At 41.7% G+C, this 23,375-nt stretch overlaps 1 protein-coding gene across 4 annotated transcripts in view; it reads right to left on the bottom strand.

The window, feature by feature from the left end:
- ZDHHC11 (zinc finger DHHC-type containing 11) overlaps positions 1-23,375 on the bottom strand; it is a 63,287-nt gene that overhangs the window by 30,240 nt on the left and 9,672 nt on the right. For 2 of the 4 annotated variants that reach the window (XM_061591102.1, XM_061591099.1), the window contains exons 3-4: positions 9,974-10,186; positions 3,024-3,202 (exon numbers count right to left, since the gene is read on the bottom strand). In XM_061591102.1, coding sequence (XP_061447086.1) covers positions 3,024-3,202; positions 9,974-10,186 — 392 coding nt within the window. The other 2 variants (XM_061591101.1, XM_061591100.1) reach the window with 2 other exon arrangements.

Here is a 23,375-nt window from a genome sequence, read left to right as displayed (position 1 = left end):
AAACACTAATACATTTCCTGAGTCTGTCAGAGTCCTGGATTCCATTTGAATTCCATTTATTTATAAAATAAATATGCTAAATTAGATTACTATCTAGGGCATGAGAAATTTTCTCAATGCAAATTACCTTATGCAACTTCAAATTTTCAGAAAACCCCCACTGCTATTTAACACCTTGAATTGGGCTTAGTGACCAACAGGCAGCCACTGCAGCTGCCTCAGTAGTGGTGTTACACACTCCCGTGGTAAAAACTCCCGTGGTTTTTACCCCATTAGTGCTCATGCTGTGGCAATTTGTACCAACTGCATTCTGAATCATCTTGCAGGGTAACCCCACATAGTTAATCTGGGAGTAGTAGTTGCAGTACTTAATCTGGGAGTTTATGAGGGTATGGGTTACTGTAGTCAACTACCCACGTGCAGGAAACCCTGTAGCTGGCAATAGGTTCACTGAGCCACTGTGGCTACCAGAGCCTCCAGTGACAAAGTGGAATCTAAAACTACCTCTACACTACATACATACATACATCAAAAGCTGCTGACAGATCATCAAAGAAGTCTCACCCCTGTCCCTCTCCCAATACAAATCATCAGTTAGGGCAATCTCTTTGCCAAGGCCAGGCCTGAAGCCAGACTGAAATCGGTTAAGGTAATTGGCTTCCTCCAAGCATGCCTGAAATTGTACAGGTTTGGGCTGAAGTGTTGTCAGAAAGCAGATCACACAGGTCTAACTCTCTTTCCCTCTGCATGTCCCAGGGAGGCTGCTGAACTCATGAACCAGAGTTTGGGGCAGGATGAGAGGAACACGCCAAAACTTAATCCAGATGCAATGGGATCACTGTGGATAGAGAAACAGATTGGTTTGCACAGAGGTTTATGACTCTGAAGGTACATGTTCACAGTTTGGGAATCCTGGACTTGACACAAACTGGGTACGCTCACGTGGTGGCAGGAGCCAGGAGTCCTTTTCAGCAGCTTGGGCTGATATGCCAGTTGCAACCCAACTGGAGAGAACAGACATTGCCTCAACTTTTTCCTTCCTCTACTAACATCCAGATTGGACTACTCTAAGGCACACTATGTGAGATTCCCTTTAAATATGGCTCAGAAACTGTCCTAGCTTGCATCCCAAACACACTATGATAAGGCTCCCCCCCCCAAGTAACACAGATAGTTTGAAACAGGTTCCAAGGTAGGTTTGGACTACTGGGGTCACAAATGAAGAGTCTAAGAGCAGGGTCTGGAGCTTAAGACTAAATGGTAGCAGCGAAGATGTCCCGACAAGTCTCCATGCCCCTCCCACCTACCTTTAAAAGAGCTAAGTGGGGTAAGCTTACTCACAGGACAAGACTGTGCTTGGAGGCAAGTGCTTTCATGAGGAGGCTGCAACTGTTGACACTGACAGAGGCAGCGTCGAGCCCTTAGCGACAAAACAGGGTCCTGCCTCCCAGGTTCCACCTGCTCCTCCTCTGCTGCAATGCTTCCCCAGTACCCAGTGACATGTCCTGCTCCATTGTCCCATTCCTAACATCCTGAATTGAGAGGGTTGGGTCTTCATCCTCCCTTCCGGCTGTCTCCAGCTCACTTGTCCCTTCGGCTACCTTCTTCTCTTCCTCATCTGTCAAACACAACCACCTCAGTCCAGACCTCGTTGGAACTGCGGGGCTTATGACAGAAACATCAAGTAGTGTAAAATGTGGCTACCTTAATACTGGTTGGTGCCAAGCAGCTGGAACATATTACACCTATATTGTATCACTTACACTGATTTCCAGTGTGTTTCTGGGCCTAATTTTAAGTGCTGATGTTGACCGTTAAAAGCTGTAAACTATTTGGGACCAAGTTACTTGAAGAACTGCCTTCACTCACATCAGACTCCCCACACTCTGAGATCTGTTTCCAAGGCCTGCCTGTGAGAGCACTTAATCTGGCAGGAGTAGGAGGGTTTTCTTGGTGGTGGATCTCCCTAGAAATTTTCTGCTGCTTTTTTGCAGGGATCTTAATTTGGCTACTGAACTTGGCGGTGCTTTTTAAAATTTTGATTATATGATGTTTTTGCTGTTGTACTGGGTGGATTGTTATTATGTACAGGCTATTTTGACATTATGGGATGTTCTAAAGTTTTAAAATTATGTGTTTATATATTGTTGTATATTTAGTTTTATATATTGTGTTTGCTGCCTTGTGAGAAAATTTTTGGGAATTGGATACAAATTTGTCAAATAAGCTACTGTTGAGGTAGTCGAAAAAGAACCAAGCAGGAAGATGGAAGCAATGGTCCCGGATGCAGGTAGTTGAAAAAGAACCAAGCAGGAAGATGGAAGCAATGGTCCCGGATGCAGGTAGTTGAAAAAGAACCAAGCAGGAAGATGGAAGCAATGGTCCCGGATGCAGGTAGTTGAAAAAGAACCAAGCAGGAAGATGGAAGCAATGGTCCCGGATGCAGGTAGTTGAAAAAGAACCAAGCAGGAAGATGGAAGCAATGGTCCCGGATGCAGGTAGTTGAAAAAGAACCAAGCAGGAAGATGGAAGCAATGGTCCCGGATGCAGGTAGTTGAAAAAGAACCAAGCAGGAAGATGGAAGCAATGGTCCCGGATGCAGGTAGTTGAAAAAGAACCAAGCAGGAAGATGGAAGCAATGGTCCCGGATGCATGTATCAAATTCTAGCCTAGATTGAGAAGTTTCTCAAGTGAGCTTTGTGGAGGTCTAGAACCCGTATGTGTAACTGCACAGAGACCATGAAGTAGTAGCATAAAACAGCACTTTAAGGAGCAAGAAACAAGCAGCAGAGAGAAAACAGCATAGTTCACTGATTATAGAAAGCATGTGCAAATAAAATGTTACAGCATCATTATCCAACTTTAAATAACGGTATGATCTAGTTATGAGCCACCACAAACCATCAGTTGAAGGCCAATATACAACATTTAAGCAAATGTTAAGTAGTTGATTATTTATTATTCTGATGTTTTGGTAAATAAGTAGGTCTCTTAGTTGCTGTGCTGTTATGGGAGGGACTTACACATCAGCTTCACAAAGATAGCAGTGCTGGTTCTGAATAACATGCTTGCATTTGCTTCGGTCAAAACTTGGCATTGGTTTGCTGTAATTTTTCTTAGCCAATATATTTTGATCTGCTGGATCAATAGTGATTGCAACAAGATGAGTGATTAAATGATGCACAAAAATTAGGCCAGTCATCTGCATTATGATGAGGTTAAGGAAACACTGAAGAACAAGAGAAAACAAGATACTGCATCCTTCATATATTTGTTACATTAGATTTTTATGTTACTGCATGGCTTGGTTCCTGAGGATTCAAATGACCAGGCAGAAGCTCTACTGAAGTTGGCCCTCTTTCCCTTTACGCCACAAAGAAAGGTTACTAGTTTTAGTGGATTTTTTTTTTAAGGGCTCTGTAAGAACAAGATATTCATTTTTGCTAGACTTCTTGTACATTGCCATTTTCATTTTGATTAGAAAACAGCTTTCTCATTGTACCATTGCCATTTTTGCCAGTATGGCCTGGCCCATATATTTACTTTTGTTTAATCAATATAACAATATATTGTATTTTTATTCAAAGAGGTTTTCTGTAAGAAAGTGAACCTTTTTCACCACGGTTATTTTCAGCCACATCATGTTTATTTTTTTGAAAAAAAATTAACAGTTAATTTGATAATAAAAAAATTGCACAGTGGGTCACCCAGTGTCATGGTCGTCACATCCACACTACCAATAACTACAATTGTTCTTACATAGTCAATATTTTAAAACCTAAGTCTAAAACCAAACTGATCAACCAGTCCACTTTCTAGTGCCCCTCCTATCATTAAAAGGCAGGGTCAGCTTGCAAATTGATTCCTCTGGGGGGGCAACTCCTAGTTCAGGGAGGGGACCAGCTCTCAGGAGCTCAGGTGAGAAAGCAGGGCCTGTGTTCAGCTCTACAATGCCCTGCACTTTATGCTTGCTAAAGTTTTTATTTTGCTCCTCTGAATCTTCTTTCCTTTTCTCCTACCCCTTATCCCTAGGTAGTTGGAGGAAATTGGGGGTTTGAGAGAGAGTGCGGGTGGCTTGGGGCTCCCCCCCTTTTCTGAGTCTCTTTGAATGACACAAAGACAACAAAAGGTTGCTTCCCATTGCCTTTTGCGGCTGTTTTTTCTTCCCACCCATCAACCATTGAGCTTCAGGCCCTCACAGAGTCTATTAGGGGTTAGCATGTTCTCATCAGGACAGCTACCTAGCTAGAATGGATTTTGAGACTTTTTTAATCAAAGAGATGTCCTCATAAAACACAAAAAGGGACTCCAATTTTCAATGGGCCATAGCTCTATACAAATGGAACTGGAATGTCCAACAAACAGCTAGGCAGTGCCATAATGTCTCCTGAGATTGGGACAAAAAGATGCAAGAACTACCTCTTGAGACCTCCTGCTTACAGGAGGGGCAATCCTGAAGGATCTCAAATACCCTGCTTACTCTCCCCAGAATAAGAAAATTCCTGCTTTTATTCATGTAGAAAAACATATATTTTTCTCCCATTGTTTTTATTAAAAATGATTACTAGTTCCCTAAATTCTCATTTTTACAAAAGAAAGGGAATTCCTGCAATAATCATTCATATTATGAAGAAGTCTCCCCCATTAACTTTGTCACCTTTTAGAACCTACAGATCAAATGTGCTCCCTCTCATGCAATAACAACCACTTTTACAGCATTTTTAAAACATGTGTCTTAACACTTTGTATTTCATTCAGCCTAAAATGGCTACAGTTAGAACTCAACCTTAGCATGTCTATTCAAGAGTCTCCTACTGAATGAAATGAGACTTTCTTCCTAGTAACCATGCTTAAGATTATAGCCTTAAGGTTTGTGATATGAAGAGAAGTTTCAATGAGATGGCTGTCATAAGCTTCATTTAGGGAAGGACACCTCATTGTAAGCAAATGCACTCTGGGATAGACTTTCCTAAAGCAGGTCCCAAAATGAGGAAGGAAGTACAACATGCACTAATAGAATCAAGGGCAGAACACTGGGAGGCATCAGATAAGGAAAAAATACCAATGGCACAAACTCACTATTGTAGTTAGCGAGGAGACAGAGGTCACCAAATTAGGCCACTTTGTGGCTGTAAAAGGGACAGTGGATGCTCTGTATGTTGACCCTATTGAAAGCCAGATAATAAGGTGACTTTGCTGGGGTCCAAAGTATTTTATTCCACCTTCCCAAGGCTCAATATGTGTTATCTGCCTAGAAATAATAAGATACAAAACAATTTACATAAGCAGTTAACACAACAAGATCAGCATCTATTCCAGATGGACCTGTACAGAAGACCATAAGGGAGAGGCAACTGGGCTCCTACTGGAAGGAAGGGCGGGATATAAATCTAATAAATAAATAATTAAATAAATAATAAACAAACTTCACACTTTGTTAGGGGAAAGTACCTAAAAGACAGCACAACCCACAGGCTCCAACTGCTGTGGGAGTTCAAGGTATGTGGCCCATAGGCCATTAAGCATTTGAAAGGTTAGCACTAGCACCTTGCATTAAACCTGGCAGCCATAATGGCAAGCTGAGTAATTTTCAAGTCAGCTAAATGTGCTGCCATCTCCCAATATCCATTGGAACAGGAGTAGCCAATATAGTGTACTCTAGCTGATGCTGGACTCCAACTCCCATCAGCCCTAACCACCATGACCAATGGTCAGATATGAAGGCAATTGTCCTACACATGTAGACAGCACCATGTTTGCTACCCCTGGACAAACAGAATCAACAAGAAGGTACTACTTTTGCAACATCCATAAGGAAGCATTATGACAACTTAATTTTCAAGCAATTTGCCCATTAAACCAGCTGGCTATCATGTTGAAATCTGCAAACATGTTTGAACAGGTATTTTAAGTCCAGGAACTTTTAATTCTGGAACTAGTTCTCATTTCCCATTTGTGTCTCAACGTTTCATTACTAAACTGATTGTTTTTCTACTTGATGCTTAAACTGAGCAGAAGAGCCAGAAACTGCAGCTGGCACCCTTAACTTGAACACATGATCTAACTTGACAATTATCTCCTCACTTCAAACTGTATCATCATGTGCAAGAATAATATTGGGCACTATTAATACTTCCTAGCAACAATCATGTGTTTACTACATAAAGAGTGTATCAATTACAGGATTTGTGGTGGTTTCCTATTCACAACATTAGTGTCCTTTTTGACCCCTGGCTCTTCATCCTGTACAGAGGAAGAAATAAAAAGTTCTGATGCCTGATATCAATGTGCCATAGACCTCAATATTTATTTTACTGAGCCTTTGAAGGAAAGTGACTGGAAAAAGCAGCTAAGCCAAATTACGTATTGCTAAACACACTACAAATGACTATTGATTTAAAATGTGTTATGGAATGATCAAGATCAAGTTGAAATACAAGAAGAATACATTATGGCACCTAAAAGGATAGCCACTGCTTCAAAGAACCCCTGCACTTTGTATTTCAGACTGCAGTGGGAGCTTCTCATGATTAAATGCTTCACACACACACACACACACACACACAAAAGGAAAAGAGTGTTTTATGGAGGAGCATATGAGCCCCCACTTTCAAGCTAAAAGTAGTACAGCCAAGACACAGCTTTACTGATTCAGGGCCAAACTATACAAATGTATTTAATGCTGCCACTTGTTTTGACAGAAAGTAACCAGCAGGGTCCCACTCTAGAACTGTGCTCCTGATCCAGATTGGGGCTCCACCAGCTGCCTTTCCTTCAAAATAAAATGAGCAGTGTGAGAACATTTTTAAAGCATGATTAACGAACCTGGCAGTTTAGCCCTCAGTGAGAACTAGGTGTAAAACTTAGGCTTTGGCCTAAGGCAGGAATGGTGAATTGGATCCAGCCAGAAAGTCAGATCTTTATGTCCCCAACCCCAACCCAATCCTGACAGGCCAAGTTTGACATGGAGGACACCCACTTGTCAATCACCAGACATCACAATGACATCAGATAACTGGTTTGAGCACACAGCCCACAAAGCCCACAATCGGTTGATTGCTGGAACTTGCAAAGCCCGGTCCACAGAGTTTTGCAGGCACCTCACTGGCAGTGCCTGCAAACCCTCTTTGAGCTCAGCCATGCCTTAACTTGCCTTACACCTGACATCATATATGATGTCCAGTGTAGAGCAGGAAGACATGGCTTGGCTAAAAGAAATGTTAATGATTAAGTGGTACATAAATACCCTACATTAAATAATTTAAATTAAATAAGTGGGAAGGCCTAGTGGGCTAGGGTTCCTTACAGCTGATCTAAGCCATACTTGCTTCAACAACAAATACAGATGCTTAATCCTGCCCCAGCTTTTGCAGCCAGAAGACACTGCATAACCCTTCAAGTATCCAGTCTAATAATTTTGCAGGATGCATCATGGAAGCCAGGGCTGGGGCCAGGCATGAGTGGGCCCTGGGGCACAGGGTTGTGATGCTCCCCAATACCTCCCCCCCATTTAGCAGGCTCTGGCTTAAATAGGCCTGGCTGCCCCACCTCCTGTGTTGCCATGTCAGCATGCTAGTGTGCATGTCTGCCATCACCCAAGATGGTGGTAGGGATGTCAACCTTTAACAGCCATTTTGGATAATGGCAGGCATGCACATGCAGCATCCTGGTGTGGTGATGCAGGAGGTGGGGTAGTCGGGCCTATTTAAGCCCACACCAGCTCAGAGCTTGGAAAAGTTACTTTTTTGAACTACAACTCCCATCAGCCCAATCCAGTGGCCATGCTGGCTGGGGCTGATGGGAGTTATAGTTCAAAAAAAGTAACTTTTCCAAACTCTGCACCAGCTGCATGGGGGATGTTGCCTGGGAAGGTGGAGCTCCTGCTCTGCAATCTGTGCCAGGTTGGATTGTGGGGTGTGATTTGCGGCTTGGGGCAAGGGGTTATCCCTTACTGCAGGCTGCAAATCATGCCCCACAACCCAATGCTAGCTTGGATTGCAGAGTGGGAGCTCCACCCTCCCAACCCCAGACTATATGTTTAGAAAAGGCCCCTCTGAGCCACAGGGGTCCTCAGGTCCATGCTCAACATGGCCGTCCGCTGGCGCCAGGCCTGATGCAAGCATCTTTCAAAAGGACAAATTGCATCCTTTGAAGTGAAATATACAGTATTTAAGGAGATGGCCATTGCTATCAGAGATTATTTAATCTTTGGCTTCTTTTGTACTGACTTCCTATTTCTTTTATGTAATTACTTAAAGCGTATTTTTAGTTTATATTTCTTAGTCACCCACCAACCTATCCACAACAAATGCTGCAGGATACAAATATCAAAATAAGTAAATATCACCGTTAGATCCCTACTTTTTCATATTTGTACCCTCATATCTGCTTGCATTCTATGGGAGATAAGGATAACGTTTTTTTTAAAAAAAGAATAAGAAGAGTCCTGCTGGATCAGAGCAAAGGTTCATCTAGTCCAGCATTGGGTTCTCCCAGTGGCCAACCAATGGGAAGCCCACAGGTGGACGTGAGTGCAATAGCACTCTGGAAATGGTTTGTTCATCCCCATTCCCCTAAAAGACACAAATCCACAAGAGTTTTCTTCTTCATGTTTTAGCCTTGCATATTAAGCTACCATCCTATGCACACACTTAACTGGAAGCAAGCCCTATGAATTTTAATGTGACTTACTACTGAATGTTTAGTAGCCTGAGTGATGTATGTTTTGACATTTCTGGCCTTAAAGAAATGAACCATCTATTTTGGAAAAGCTCTCTGCTTGGTTCTTTTAGGACAAGGCAGCCCTTGGTCTGATATCACAGGGGTGGGAAAACTGGAAGGACAGAAGGAGGTGGGAGGGGGAAACTAGGGGTGGGAACAGCCAAACAGATGGAGATGGCAAAGGCAGTGAAAATGGGGTGGTCCTGCCCACCATTGGCACGTGGCCCTTGACAGCTCTCTCTCATATATGGGCTCATTCACACTGCAGTTTAATCCAAGATCAAGCCTCCCTGCATACCTATTAAATTTGCAGCGATCACGTGATGTTGGAGGCAAAGGGGAGGCGTCCAGCTGCTTTCCCCTTTAAATGCGAAGCAAATCAATTCCCTTTAAATCCGAAAAGGGAAGGAAACACCGTCTGTCTTTTGCGTCTCTAAGGGCATGTAGACGGTTAGCTCCGATGCTTGGGTGAGTCCCCGCCCACTCCTTCCTCAGCATGCTCAGTTGCCAAGGTATCCAGAGGAAAAGATACTTTGACCTTAAGAGGGCGTGGTCATTAGGAAACTGCGAGATTAACCCTTTCCCTTCAGTATGAACAGAAAAAAGCAGTTTGAGGGCTCATATAAGGTAAGAAGTGTGAACCTTTAAACCCTATCGTGATGAAAATCCGCAATTCAGCTGAAGTCAGATGCAGTGTGAACCAGCCCTATATCTATAGAACAGAAAGAGAACGACACTGCAAGCCTATTCAGAAGTAAGGCTGCAATCCTAATCCCACTGACCTGGGAATAAGTCCCTTGGAATCCAAAAGGAGTTACTCCTAAGTAGACAGTGAAAATTGCAGCCTAAGTCTCATTGTGTTAAATGGAGTTTACTCAGAGGTAGGAATGAAGGAGAAATTCATTCAGTCTGCATTTAAAGCTGAATCTATCAAATCAAATCTGCACATTCCAAAACAATGTGAGAACTGAAACAGCCATACTTCAAAATTCAGACACATCCACATTTTATGATGCAGTTCTCCAGCCAATGTTTACAAAAAAATGCTTAGTGAAAATAACATACAAAAATGCATTATATTAGGAGGAATTGCTTGCAAAAATGTGTACATTAGTTAAAACTTCCATCCCTACTCAGAAGTAATTGGATATGACTGCAATTGAGGTGAATCACTGGGTCTTTCCTCTCAACTCTTATGGCATAAGCAGTTCCTATTTTAGGATAGGGTTTAAAATAGAGGGGGAAAGGATACAGCGTAGGCAACAAATTTCCATTCATTTGGGAGAAGCGGTATGTAGATCCCAAAGCCAACAATAGCCAAGTATGAATAAAGCAATAAGGTGATTAACTGGAATGAGTGGAGTGGTAAAGACCAGCCATTCACTCTGGAATGCAGCGGTACCACTATGAGGTCATTCAGCTGTTCGGGCCCTGTCTGCCTCAGCTTCTTGTCATAGCAGGTCATCTGCAAGACAGAACCCCAAATCACCTATTAAAGACAGATATTGTGCTGTTCAGACCCAGAAACAAGCAAACAGCAGCAACACATCCTGTATATTGTGGAGAGGGAAGGAGATACAAACACTGCAGCCTCACACATTCACAATTACCCTGCAGGAATGTTGTGTCATTTTTCTTTCCATTCTACCATGGTGCAGAGGAACATACAGAATTTACTTAGTGATGCAGCAGATACCCATCAGGTAAAAGGCATTGCATTTGTTAAACCCTCAAATCTCTAGTGAAGGAATTTCCTTGAGATATGGCAATCAACATTTCAAATAATTCTTGTGAGGTTATAATCAATTTATACTCAATAATCCAGAAAAAAAATCTGCCTTTATAAAACAAATGGCAACATAAAGCTATAGTGGGAAAAATATTTCCCAAAATGAATGTTTTAGATTCAAGACTAAAAGCCTAGTTTTTGTTACTTGCAGAAACAACTGGTTCTGTTGCCATCCTGGTGGGTCACTAGAATTTAGAAATGGCCCAGGAAGTTAACACAGTGGCCTGGTTCACACACATCTTGGTAGGCTGAATTATGGTTTACTGGCACTGTGCAAATGTACAGGCTTCCACAGAGGAGCCTGCAGCCACTGTGCTTCTTCTGAAGTCTTTTTACTTCTGTGCCACACTGAGCTAAACCACAGTTTGACTCAGTGTATCATCTGAACCCAGGCTTGTGGTTAAGCATTCTTCTTGCTGACCATGAACCAAGGCAAGGCACAAAAATAAAAAAGTACAGGGAACCACAAAATAAGGGATTAGGTATTATGATTATAAACCTGTAGTTCTAGACAGGAAGGTTAAAAAACTGGGATTTCAATTTGAATTGCATCATACCAAGATGAGGGTAATAATAACAAGTACCTTTTCAGAACTTAAACATTATTGAAAACTTTAGTAAACAAACTCACATACCTTATATATTTACATCTGAAGGCTGGAACCTCATGCAATCAAAAACTATTTTAAACAGCATCATAATTCTTAGCGAAGGAAACAAATGTGCTTCATTTTTCTCTACTGTTCACCACTGAACACCAGTAAGACTTTGAAAGCTGCTCTCTCTTCCTTTTACATAATGGTAATAGAGCATCTTGCAAAAGCATACCCATTTACGCTTCAGAGAATAAATATTTTGTTGTGGAGAATGCTAGCAAGTGATCAAAGGCCTCTTCAGTGCATTTAAAACCTGCACCTACATTGTTATGTGTTCAAAAACAAGAGTTTCCCAAATGCAATTACTGCACAATAAAAAAACCTAGCATTTACAATGTTTATCTGCCTATGTACCCAACAACAGCTTGTACGCTTCACAATGTCTTCAAAGGCCAGCTCTTTCACAGCAACGAAACTGCAGGCAATAAGGCAACAAATCCTTCAAGCATGAGAAAAACATGTTTTCTGAACTTTACAACAAATGAACAGAGTCAGATACACTTCTTCACCAGAAATGTGAACTAATGTCAAACTGGTTTAACTTTCATGTCCCCCAAGAAAATGTGGAACTTGCTGGTTCATGCGTTTGCTGATAATTCCTTGACAGTGCTATGCCTATTGTTCTTGCTTTTGGTTCATTAACTTTTTCCCAGTCCCCTTGTTGTGTAGGTCATGGTAGCGTGGTGGGTGTTCTCATCTTGTCAGCTGCAAGTGGTTTCTTTCTTATTCCTTCTCTAATTTTGAAGTTCACACTTGTTTCTTTTAATCTATGTATAGCTGCAAAATACAGCATTGTGCTCCAGGTTCTTGCTAGTCTTCCTTTCTAATAGAGCCCCGGTTTACCTTTTTTCTTTCCCCTTGGTGAATTTAACAAGCACACTGGATGCTTCCAGACAGTCACTATTTTGTAGTGGAAAAGATTCAGTCACATTTTGGCAAACTGAGGTTGAGCAATTAAAGTTGAAGCTCTTGTGCAAAGATCCCCTTCCCCCTCCCCTAATCAGGCTTCATGAAGTAAGGACATTGATGGGAAAATGCAAAGTGTGGGGTAACATTTGCTTGATGCAACGTTGTCTAACCTCCCCAAAATCAAATCAGTATGAATGCTCAATAAACAGATCATCTGGAAGCAATCATAGATATACATTCTGAATCATCAGCATTCTCTCACTTTTTAAAATTCTTTGGTTTCAGCTCTCTTGACCCATAATTCCACTCATTCTTTTGGTTTTACTCTAGACCTCCATGCTGTTTTTAATCTTGGTTGTATCCCTTTTCCCGTCTCAGACCATCATCTAGGACTTTTCAACTTCTTGCAATACACTTCTCCCCGGCCTCCAAGAGATCATCTGTATCTTTACAAGTTGTGCAGGGGGAAGAGAGAATTCCACCTTGTGGTTTTTCTCATTACAGGGTTGCAAGAACACCTGCACTTGGCTGACTTTCTCTTCTCTTAAAGATACAGGATCAGTCTCAGGCCCTGAACCTGGCAACCCTAGTATGTGTGTGTTTATTTTTAACGTTGTTTTAGGCTACTTAGATGTGCAGCAGCCAAGGCCACCACCTTGTAGGTGTTTTTTTAAAAAAGTAACTGAAATGTAATTGTAATCAGTTACTTTCAGAGCAATTGTAACAGCAATTACTACTTTTGGGGGCCATGTAATTGTAACTGTAATTTATTACTTTTTAAGAGTAAACTTCCAAGCCCTGCCCCCAACATCCTAGTGTGTGTTACCCAGGGATATGATCGCTACTGTGTCCCTGTTCATTTGTTCTTCAGTTGATCCTGGTCCATATTTATGGGTTTTTCATTCCATTTTGCTGTGGCTTGTGAAAATTTTGTGATTGTTATCATTTCGCCTTGTGGAGGACACCAATGCCTCTTACATAACCAATACCGTAATGCTTTCTTCATTTATGCTACTTTAGTTATTTTCAGGTACCCATCAGGCTTACCCAATTTCTGAATTAAATTAGGCGTTTGCATGCAACTTAAGTGTCTTTTTTTAGTATGTGTATGTCGCTACTTTGTAAACTGTCACATTTAGAATATTGTCTGCACAATCTTCACTTCTTTTGTTTGCCCCCCAACCAACCTACTGTGTGTTTGTGTGTGTGCATGTGCAACTCAGATGCTGAGCAGGGGCCAGGGGGACATGTGTGTAAATAAATTTCAAGCAGAAGTGCTGTGTTCTTCTCCTCACCTTACACTCACATGCAGGGCTGGCCCCAAGCATGCCGGGGCCCTTGGGCATCAGCTTCCCCCGGGGCCCCCACCTACCTGTGGTCTGTCTTTTAGCATTGCCATTAACCAAGATGGCGGCAACGGTTTCCCTAAGGGGATGAAGCCTCTGCCGCCATCTTGGTTGATGGCATGCGTGTGTGCTACGCACGCGCATCTCTGCCATCAACCAAGATGGCAGTAGGGGCATCAGCACCATAGGGAAACCTCGGCTGCCATCATCATTAAGGGCAATGCTACAAGGCAGGAGACAGGTAGGTGGGGCAAGGGAATGGCGGGCAGGCGGAAGCAGAAAGTGAGCGGAGGGGCCCCTCAGGCCACACCTGGCCACCCTTTAGAACCAGCCCTGCTCACATGAGCCAACCCAACCCAACCATGCTTGATCCACCTGCACAGTAACAAACGCCCTTGATAATAATGTTGCTTCCATCCCCCTTCCTTCTTCTCCGTCCAACCTGTGCTGGTGCTTGCAGCACTGTGGTGACTGTGAGGTGATTGAGATGATTTGCCTGAGGCAAGAGGCTTGTAGATAATGTTCTTAGTTAAGCTACTGGTTGCCATCAGCACCCCTCACTGAGAAATTCAAAGGAAAGCTATACATGTTAAAGCGCTTCAGATCAGATGTAACAGGTTATGAGAAAAGGTTGTGAAAAAGAGCTTATGAAAGGACTCAGATTTTCAAAAACATTAACATAATTTTGGCATTTTAAAAAAAAACCTCGCATGAACAATGACCAGTTTATTTAGGTATCACAGAAGCAAAATATGGATGAATGTGATACTGAGTTCAAGGATAATGAATGTCTCAGTCCCCGGCCTTTCCTGTGTTGAGTGGGAAAGATCTGAAGGGGGCCTGAACTTGTGTTCACTTGAGCATAAGGAAAACCCTTTGTACAACTGCAGGCCATGTGTAGGTGTAAGGAAAGCAGCCCTTCCCTGTTAACTTAGTGGGCAGGGCCACAGATTGATTTATTTGATTTATATCCCATCCTTCCTCGCAGCAGGAGCCCAGGGAGGCAAACAAAAGCACTAAAACACTTTAAAACATCATAAAAACAGACTGTAAAATACATCAAAACAAAACAACTTTAAAAACAATTTTTAAAAGCTTTGAAGACATCTTTAAAAAAAGGTTTAAAAACATATTAAAAAGCAATTCCAACATAGAAGCAGACTGGGATAAGGTGTCAACTTAACAGGCTTGTTGAAACAGGAAGGTCTTCAGTAAGCCCAGAAGGATACCATGATAAATGGTATCAAAAGCCACTGAGAGATCAAGTAAGAGTAACAGGGTCGCACTCCCTCTGTCCTCCCGATAAAGGTCATCCATCAGGGCAACCAAGGCCGATTCAGTCCCATAATCAGGCCTGAACCCAGACTAGAATGGGTCAAGATAATCTGTTTCATCCAAGAGTACTTGCAATTGCAGTGCCACAACCCTCTCAATCACCTTCCCTAAGAAGGGGGTATTTGCGATTGGTCGGGAATTGGAGCAAAAACCTATATGTTGGGCCATTGACAACTTGAGACAGTCCCATGGTCATCATGGAGGCCATGAAGTCCCAAGCCGGAACAGTAGAGGTAGCCTCAGCCTCAGATGTTGGTGTCGGGCATGCACGTGCATCCCTGTGCGTCCATGTGAGGTGGTTTCCTGTTCAGTATTTTCCCTTTAAAATCCACACAGAAAGAAGACGGGGATGGATTTAGTCCCATTCCCGTCTAGAACTAGAACAGACCAAATGGGTCCATCCATTCCGACTTGATGTTCCAAAGAGAGAAAAGGGGTTCAACAGGAGTGCCAGCCATTTCACCAGGAAAATCCCCCAAAACATTTAAAATGCTATTGGCTTCCATTAGTCTCTGGGGGTGGACCAATTTAATAGGTCCATCACTCCTGCAGAGGGCAAAAAGCTACTGACAAACTTCTCCAAGAAATGACTATAACAACTGAGTTAAAGACACTCCTCCCCCGTTTCAGATTACCAACCCATTTCTCAGTTGAGAACACCAGGTCCAGAATGTGATCTCCCAAATGCATGGACTGATGACATACTGAGATAGCCTTATAGTTGTCGTGGAAGACATGAAGTACCAAGCTGCTCCTTGATGTAGAGATTGGATTCTCCCAGCACAAGCATTGCCATGTCCAAGACTACTGCAGCCATCTTAGGAAGGCAGGCTGAAGGGCAGTGTGGTAGCTAATACACCAGCAGAATCCCTAATAAGTCGCTCTGACCCAATGCAAGATATAAACACTCAAACTCAGCATTTGACCAAGTGGATCTCCTGAGAGAAATGGAATACTTTTAGATGACTGTGACATCCCCTTCCTCACCCTTCAACCTGTATTGCTCCAAAACATACCAGGTAGATAAAGTTGAAATAGATCAGCCCATCCCAGTTCATCCACCCAAGTCCCAGTTATACGTGCCATGTCAGCCCTCATATCCAAAATTAACTCATGGTGTCATTATGGAGTTATGGCGTAACACTCAGCACCACCACAAGATCAGAGGGCAAGTTGACAGGGCAACCCAAATCCCTTTGGTTGTGTGAAGGTTCCAAAGAGGGATCATCCCTCAAATGTCTTTCTACACTTCCCCTCATCTGGCTTGTCCAACCCCCAACTCCTATGCTCCATCTTCTATTTATTTCTTCATCCCACTCCTCCAACATTTTAGTTTTCTCATTCCTTATGCAATTTTCATGCCTATGTTAGAGCCACTGAATATCTCTGCCACAAATCTCTTATCCAGTTATACGTTTATGCTTTCATATTATTCACCTGCTCTGCTTTCTGTCAAGCAATCTCCTCTTCTCATCCTCAATGTCCATTTGCTACTTTCAATTTACTTCTTCAACCTCCTTTTTTACCCATTTACTTCTGATGTGTGTGTGTTATGTACCTTCAAGTCGATTATGACTTATGGAGACCCTATGAATCAGAGACCTCCAATAGCATCTGTTGTAAACCACCCTGTTCAGATCTTGTAAGTTCAGGTCTGTGGCTTCCTTTATGGAATCGATCCATCTCTTGTTTGGTCTTCCTCTTTTTCTACTTCCTTCTGTTTTTCCCAGCATTATTGTCTTTTCTAGTGAATCATGTCTGATGCACACAGATGCGAAAGGAGAGTCCGGAGTTGTACGATGCAAATAATAGGACCTTGGAATGCGAGAAGCATGAACCAGGGAAAGTTAGAAATTGTCAAGCAAGAAATTGAATGTATCAACATTACAACACTTGGCGTGAGTGAATTAAAACGGATGGGAATGGGACATTTTCAATCAGGCAACTACAAAATATTTTATGTAGGAAATGAGAAATTAAGAAGAAACGGGGTTGCTTTAATAGTGAGAAGTGATGTAGCAAAAGGAATTAGGAGCTACAATGCAAGGTCTGAGCGAGTGATATCAATGAGATTAAATGGGAAACCTATTAACATAACCATCATCCAAGTCAATGCTCCAACAGCAAATGCAGAAGAAGAGGAATTAGAGATTTTAGGCAGAAGTACAGGAAGAAATTGATCACACACCAAAACAAGATGTGCTGATAATCATGGGGGACTGGAATGCAAAAGTGGGGAACAGAATAGAACAAGGAATTGTGGGGAAATGGGTCTTAGGAGACAGAAATGAAACAAGAGAAAGACGAATTTAATTCTGTGAAGCCAATAATTTGTTTCTTGTGAACACATTTTTTTAAGCAACCGAAAAGACAACTGTACACATGGACATCACCAAATAGTCAATATAGGAATCAAATCGCCTATATAATTTGTAGCAGAAGATGGAGAAGTTCCATACTTTCTGAGAAAACAAGACCAGAAGCAGACTGCGGTACAGATCATGAACTGGTAATATTGAAAATCAGAGTAAAGCTAAAGAAGAAGAACGAAGCAATCATAATGCCAAAATACAATTTAAATAACATCCCAGAAGAATATAAAGATCAAATAAGGAACAGGTTTGAGGCTTTAAACTTAGTGACAGAGAACCAGAAGAACTGTGGAATGAAGTCAGAGACATGATCAGGGAAAAAGACAATACCTCTAATTAAAAAGAGAGAAAGACCTCAATGGATGACTGATGAAACTCTTAAAATGGTTAAAGAGAGAAGGAAAGTGAAAGGAAAAGGAGAGAAAAACATGGTTAGAACCCTAAGTACATTAATACAGCAACCAGTACACAAGGACAAAGAGAACTACCACAATAATTATTGTACAGAATTAGAAGAGCAGAATAAATAAGGTAGAACAAAAGCCCTATTTCAAAAGATTAGAGAAATCAAAGGGAAATTCAAACTAAGAGTAGGGATGTTGAATAATCAACAGGAACACACTGACTGACCGAGATAGAATAAAAGGAAGATGGAAGCAATAAACTGAAGAACTCTATAAAAGAGATGCCCGGATGACAGATTCATTCATGGAGGAACCGTATGATGAAGAACCAGAAATGTTAGAATGTGAGGTGAAAACTGCTCTTAAAATACTTCAAAGAAACAAATGACCAGGAACAGATGGCATACCAATAAATAATAATAATAATAATAATTTAATTTGTGGGTCGCCTATCTGGCCAATGGCCACTCTAGGCGACGTACAATTTAACAACAATACATTACATCATAATAAAATACATCATAAAATACAATATAACAATAAAACAATAAAACAGTTCCAGTACAGAGTAGTAGGCTATTGGTCGTAAAAATTTAACCCTCCCCGTAAGTCCCAAAGGCCTGTCTGAAGAGCCAGGTCTTCAAAGCTTGGCGGAATACATTCAGGGAAGGGGCATGTCGAAGGTCATACGGGAGGGAGTTCCAGAGAGTGGGGGCCGCCACTGAAAATGCCCTCTCTCTTGTCCCCGCCAACCTAGCTGTTTTAGTTGGCGGGATTGAGAGAAGGTCCTGTGTGGCTGATCTTGTTGGGCGGCATGGTTGGTGGCGCTGGAGGCGCTCCATCAGATAAACTGGGCCGAGACTGTGTAGGGATTTAAAGGTTAATACCAACACCTTGAATTGGGCCTGGAAAATAACTGGGAGCCAGTGTAGGTCGAACAACACTGGGGTGATGTGTTTCCGGCGGCGACAGTTTGTAAGTAGTCGAGCCGCAGCATTTTGTATAAGTTGTAATTTCCGGACCGTTTTCAAGGGTAACCCCACGTAGAGCGCATACAATAGAGTTGCTACAAGCTACTGAGACTGAATCTGTCCCAATTTTGACAAAACATTTGTCAAGAAATATGGAAAACTAAACAATGGCCCACAGACTGGAAGCGTTCAATATATATCCCAATTCCAAAGAAAGAGGATCCCAGGGAATGCAGTAATTATCGAATTATTGCCTTAATATCCCATGCAAGTAAAGTAATGGTCAAGATTCTACAACAAAGGCTCTCACCATATATGGAGTGAGAAATGCCAGATGCCCAAGCTGGATTTAGAAAGGGAAGAGGCACCAGAGATCATATCGCAAACATACGTTGGATAATGGAACGGACTAAGGAATTTCGGAAGAAAATCACCCTGTGCTTTATAGATTACAGCAAAGCCTTTAACTGTGTAGATCATGAAAAACTATGGAATGCTTTAAAAGAAATGGGGGTGCCACAGCATCTGATTGTCCTGATGCGCAACCTATACTCTGGACAAGAGGCTACTGTAAGGACAGAATATGGAGAAACCGATTGGTTCCCCATCAGAAAGGCTGTGAGAAAGGGGTGTATTTTATCACCCTATTTGTTTAATCTATACGCAGAACATATCATACGGAAAGAGAGATTGGACCAAGATGAAGGAGGTGTGAAAATTGGAGGGAGAAATATCAATAATTTAAGATATGCAGATGATACCATATTACTAGCAGAAACCAGTAATGATTTGAAACAAATGCTGATGAAAGTTAAAGAGGAAAGCACAGAAACAGGACTACAGCTGAACATCCAGAAGCCTAAAGTAATGACCACAAAAGATTTATGTAACTTTAAAGTTGACAATGAGGACATTGAACTTGTTAAGGATTATATACCTCGGCACGGTCATTAACCAAAATGGAGACAATAGTCAAGAAATCAGAAGGTGGCTAGGACTGGGGAGGGCAGCTATGAGAGAACTAGAAAAGGTCCTCAAATGTAAAGATGTATCACTGAACACTAAAGTCAGGATCATTCAGACCATGGTATTCCTGATCTCTATGTATGGATGTGAAAGCTGGAGAATGAAAAAAAGCGGATAAGAGAAAAATCACCTCATTTGAAATGTGGTGTTGGAGGAGAGCTTTGCGCATACCATGGAGTGCAAAAAAGACAAATAATTGGGTGTTAGAACAAATTAAACCAGAACTGTCACTAGAAGCTAAAATGATAAAACTGAGGTTAACATGCTTTGGACACATCATGAGAAGACATGATTCACTAGAGAAGACAATAATGCTGAGAAAAACAGAAGGGAGTAGAAAAAGAGGAAGGCCAAACAAGCGATGGATTGATTCCATAAAGGAAGCCACAGACCTGAACTTACAAGATCTGAACAGGGTGGTTCATGACAGATGCTCTTGGAGGTCTCTGATTCATAGGGTCGCCATAAGTCGTGACTGACTTGAAGGCACATAACAACAAAGCAGAATAAGCTGGCTCTGCTTATTGAAACTACCTGGTACTTGATTTTATCTGCAGATAATTTTTGGAGTTACGTAGTGCACTGGATCACACTTTAAAAGAAATAAAAGAACAGTGGTGATACATCATATTGACATCTGTTACCACAAGGCAGCCCCCAAGCATGCACAGTATTTACTGATGATAAAAAGGGCCTCGTGGCATGGTTAAACACCCAAAAGGGTAAGTAGGTTAATTGTGATTTAGTTCCTAAGTTACCATTGAAATAGATAACATTTCACAATAAGCTTAAAAGGAATTTGGCTTGATGAGGCACAGTTCTTCGTGTACTTGTAAGCAATAGACCTATGAGGGAGTCTACCACTCAACTCCACTTCCAAGACAAAATGCCATCTCAGGCTGTGTCAAAAGCAGCTAGGTCATTCTTTTTCTCAGTTTGGATCGAAGCTGGTTTGGGAGAAAACACATCAAAACATAGCATTTTGTAAGAAACAATGGGCTAGATACAGAACAGATATGGACTGTAACGTGGCTAATGTAGTGTGAATACTGATTCCTAAACCAGCAATGGGAGCACACTGGATACAGAGTAAATGGGAGTGTGTACACGGCCTCAGTCTCTGATTCCAAGAATCTGGCAGGCATTATTTTTACCCAACAATTATTTTTACCCAAAAAAATCCACAGTTATATAAAATGCTATATTTAATATCAGAAGGAGACATTTTGATTGATAAGAGTTGCCAAAGAGTACTCAGTTTTAGAGAATGATTACTATGAACTCACAGCCTCGCACCATTACATTTTATTTCAAAAAGCCTTTGCTTTCTCTCATGAACATCTAATGTGAACTAACTCAACTACAATGCCATAAAAACAAAACAAAGTAGCGTGCTTACCTGATACCAAAATGCACAGCACCACTGAAAATGATCAGAGAAACTTCCCTTCTCATCATAATACAACTGTACATCTTGATATCCTCTCCACCATTTACACCTTTGCAGGCAGCAAATATGGTAACTGCAACAGGGAGAGCTCATCCTACCTCTAAAAAGTTCCCAAACCAACAAAGAGATGAGAATATTGCAGGATCTTACAAAGAGATCAGTCATATATTTCTCATGGGAAAAATCAACCAGCTGTTCTGACCAAATGAAAAGCTCTTTCTCTTCAGAGCATGGAAAGAAGAAAACCACAATGAGGAACTTACCACCAGTTTGTACACCCAAATGCAGGGAAGCATTTTGTCATCTTGAATGGCAGTTTTCATAGAAGGCCCTCTCTCCAGAGCACTTGTTTTGCTTTGTTCTTTTAGCTATCATGACAGCAACACCCACTAATTGTTCTTTAAAATTAGAATGTAATCCTGCACTGCTATTTCAATCAGTTTATTTTTAATTTTCTTGGAAAATAACTGAACACTTAATTTCTACTATTCCTTTCACTATGGGCTGTGTCAGGTCATACCTCTCCCTCATTCAAGCCATATGGGTGGAGGGGAGTGAGAGTGTATCTCCGTTCCCTGCCCCATCTCCAACTTCCTAGGATGTCCATCTGGAACTATAACATTCAAATACAGCTAACATATGTAAAATCAAACACACGTTAGCCAAGATCACATAGTTATCTCTTTCTGATATGGTTCTTTGTAACCCTGATGGGAAAAGTTACAATGTAAATATTATCTGGTAAATTTGCATCCCACCTTTCTACCCGACTGGGTCCAAACACAACCTTAATAAATGATGCATATAAAAATCAGCAATAAGGCAACAGAATACCAGAATTCAACATACAAATCCTAAAAATACACAAAAACATAGCAAAAGAGTCAAAGGATTATTTTCCACAGGTCTGACAAAATTAAGAATCTTAACGGCAGGGCTAAGCACCACAGGTTTTGTGGGGGATAATGTTTTACAAGCAGAGTGTCACCACCCAGAGTACTCTGCTCCTTGCAGAAGTCAATTTCATCTCAATCAGGGAAAGCACTCAGACCAGGGTCATACTAGATTATCCTAGCAGCCAAGAAATACATGGCCTCAAGTTCCATAGCCTGGAAATAAAATGGCAGCCAATGGAGTTCTCTTGAGATCTAGCACCACTTAGTAATCATAATTCATTTTTATTTACTTACTTTTATATCCACAAAAGCTGGTATAGCATAGTGGAGAGGAGAGCCTGGCTGGGAGGCCAGAGTCTGTGAGTTCAAATCCCCATTTGTGTCTCCTGGGTGTCAAGGGCCAGTTAAAGATCACCCCCACAGGGAGTGGCTCAGGGGTTACGTGCCCTGCCACCTGTGCAGCCGTGGGCAAGCTGCATAGTCCCAAGGAGCCCAGTTGCCCCCCAGCTGGCAGTTGCGGACAAGGACGGGGCTGGCTTGTGCAGCTGTGGCAAGCTGAGCAGGCCCTAGCCAGCTGGGGAGGACTAGCCTCAGAGGGAGGCAATGGTAAACCCCCTCTGAATACTGCTTACCATGAACACCCTATTCATAGGGTCGCCATAAGTCGGGATTGACTTGAAGGCAGTCCATTTCCATTTTTTATATGCACTTTTCTTCCATCTTGGAATCTGAGGCAGTGTACATGGGGTTCCTGGGTAGTCACCCATCCAGACAATGACCACACTCAGACCTGTTTAACTTCACAATTTGGAACAAATGAAGTTTCTGAACTGCTTTCAAGGACAGTCCCAAGGGGGGTGCACTGTAGTAGCCTATTCTGGAGGTTACCAGAATGTGAAATGCAATGGGTTTTTTAGAATTCTTCTTTCCCAAAAAGGGCATAGTTAGCAAATCAGCCAAAGACAAAAGAATACTCTCTAGACAGGTGCTGCCACTTGGACACCCAAGAATAGTGCTAGACTATTAAGCTGCTTTACCGAGCTTTGCTTTTTATGTAGTTAGTGTACCTGTTTTTATCTAATAGTTTTTGGTGTATTTTATAGATTTTTTATTGAATTCAGTTTGGTTTGCATTTTTACTACTTGGAAAGGCAGCCAGAAAAAAAATTGAATAAGGTTCTACTTCTGGTGATGGAGACTTAGTTCTAGGAAGGGACATAAAATTACTTAGAATTACATCCATAGTTAGAAGCCAACAATCTCCAGCAAAGACAAAGAAAATAGTCTGAAAGTACGTAGTGCAGTTGTTATGCTGAAAGTAAGCAAATCTGGCCATACCATATACACTTTCTAGATAGGAAAGTATATGGGAACCACATGAAAGCTGGAAAAGGGTTTTTAAGTGTAATAAATAACAGCACCATCTTAACCATGTCTAATCAGAAGTAAGCCCTACTGAATTCAAGAGGCGTATTCCAAGGAAACTGGGATTAGGGTTAGG

The sequence above is a fragment of the Rhineura floridana genome, chromosome 11 (genome assembly GCF_030035675.1).
Source record: "Rhineura floridana isolate rRhiFlo1 chromosome 11, rRhiFlo1.hap2, whole genome shotgun sequence".
Taxonomy (NCBI): Eukaryota; Metazoa; Chordata; class Lepidosauria; order Squamata; family Rhineuridae; genus Rhineura; species Rhineura floridana.
This window is presented reverse-complemented; position numbering and strand designations above follow the sequence as displayed.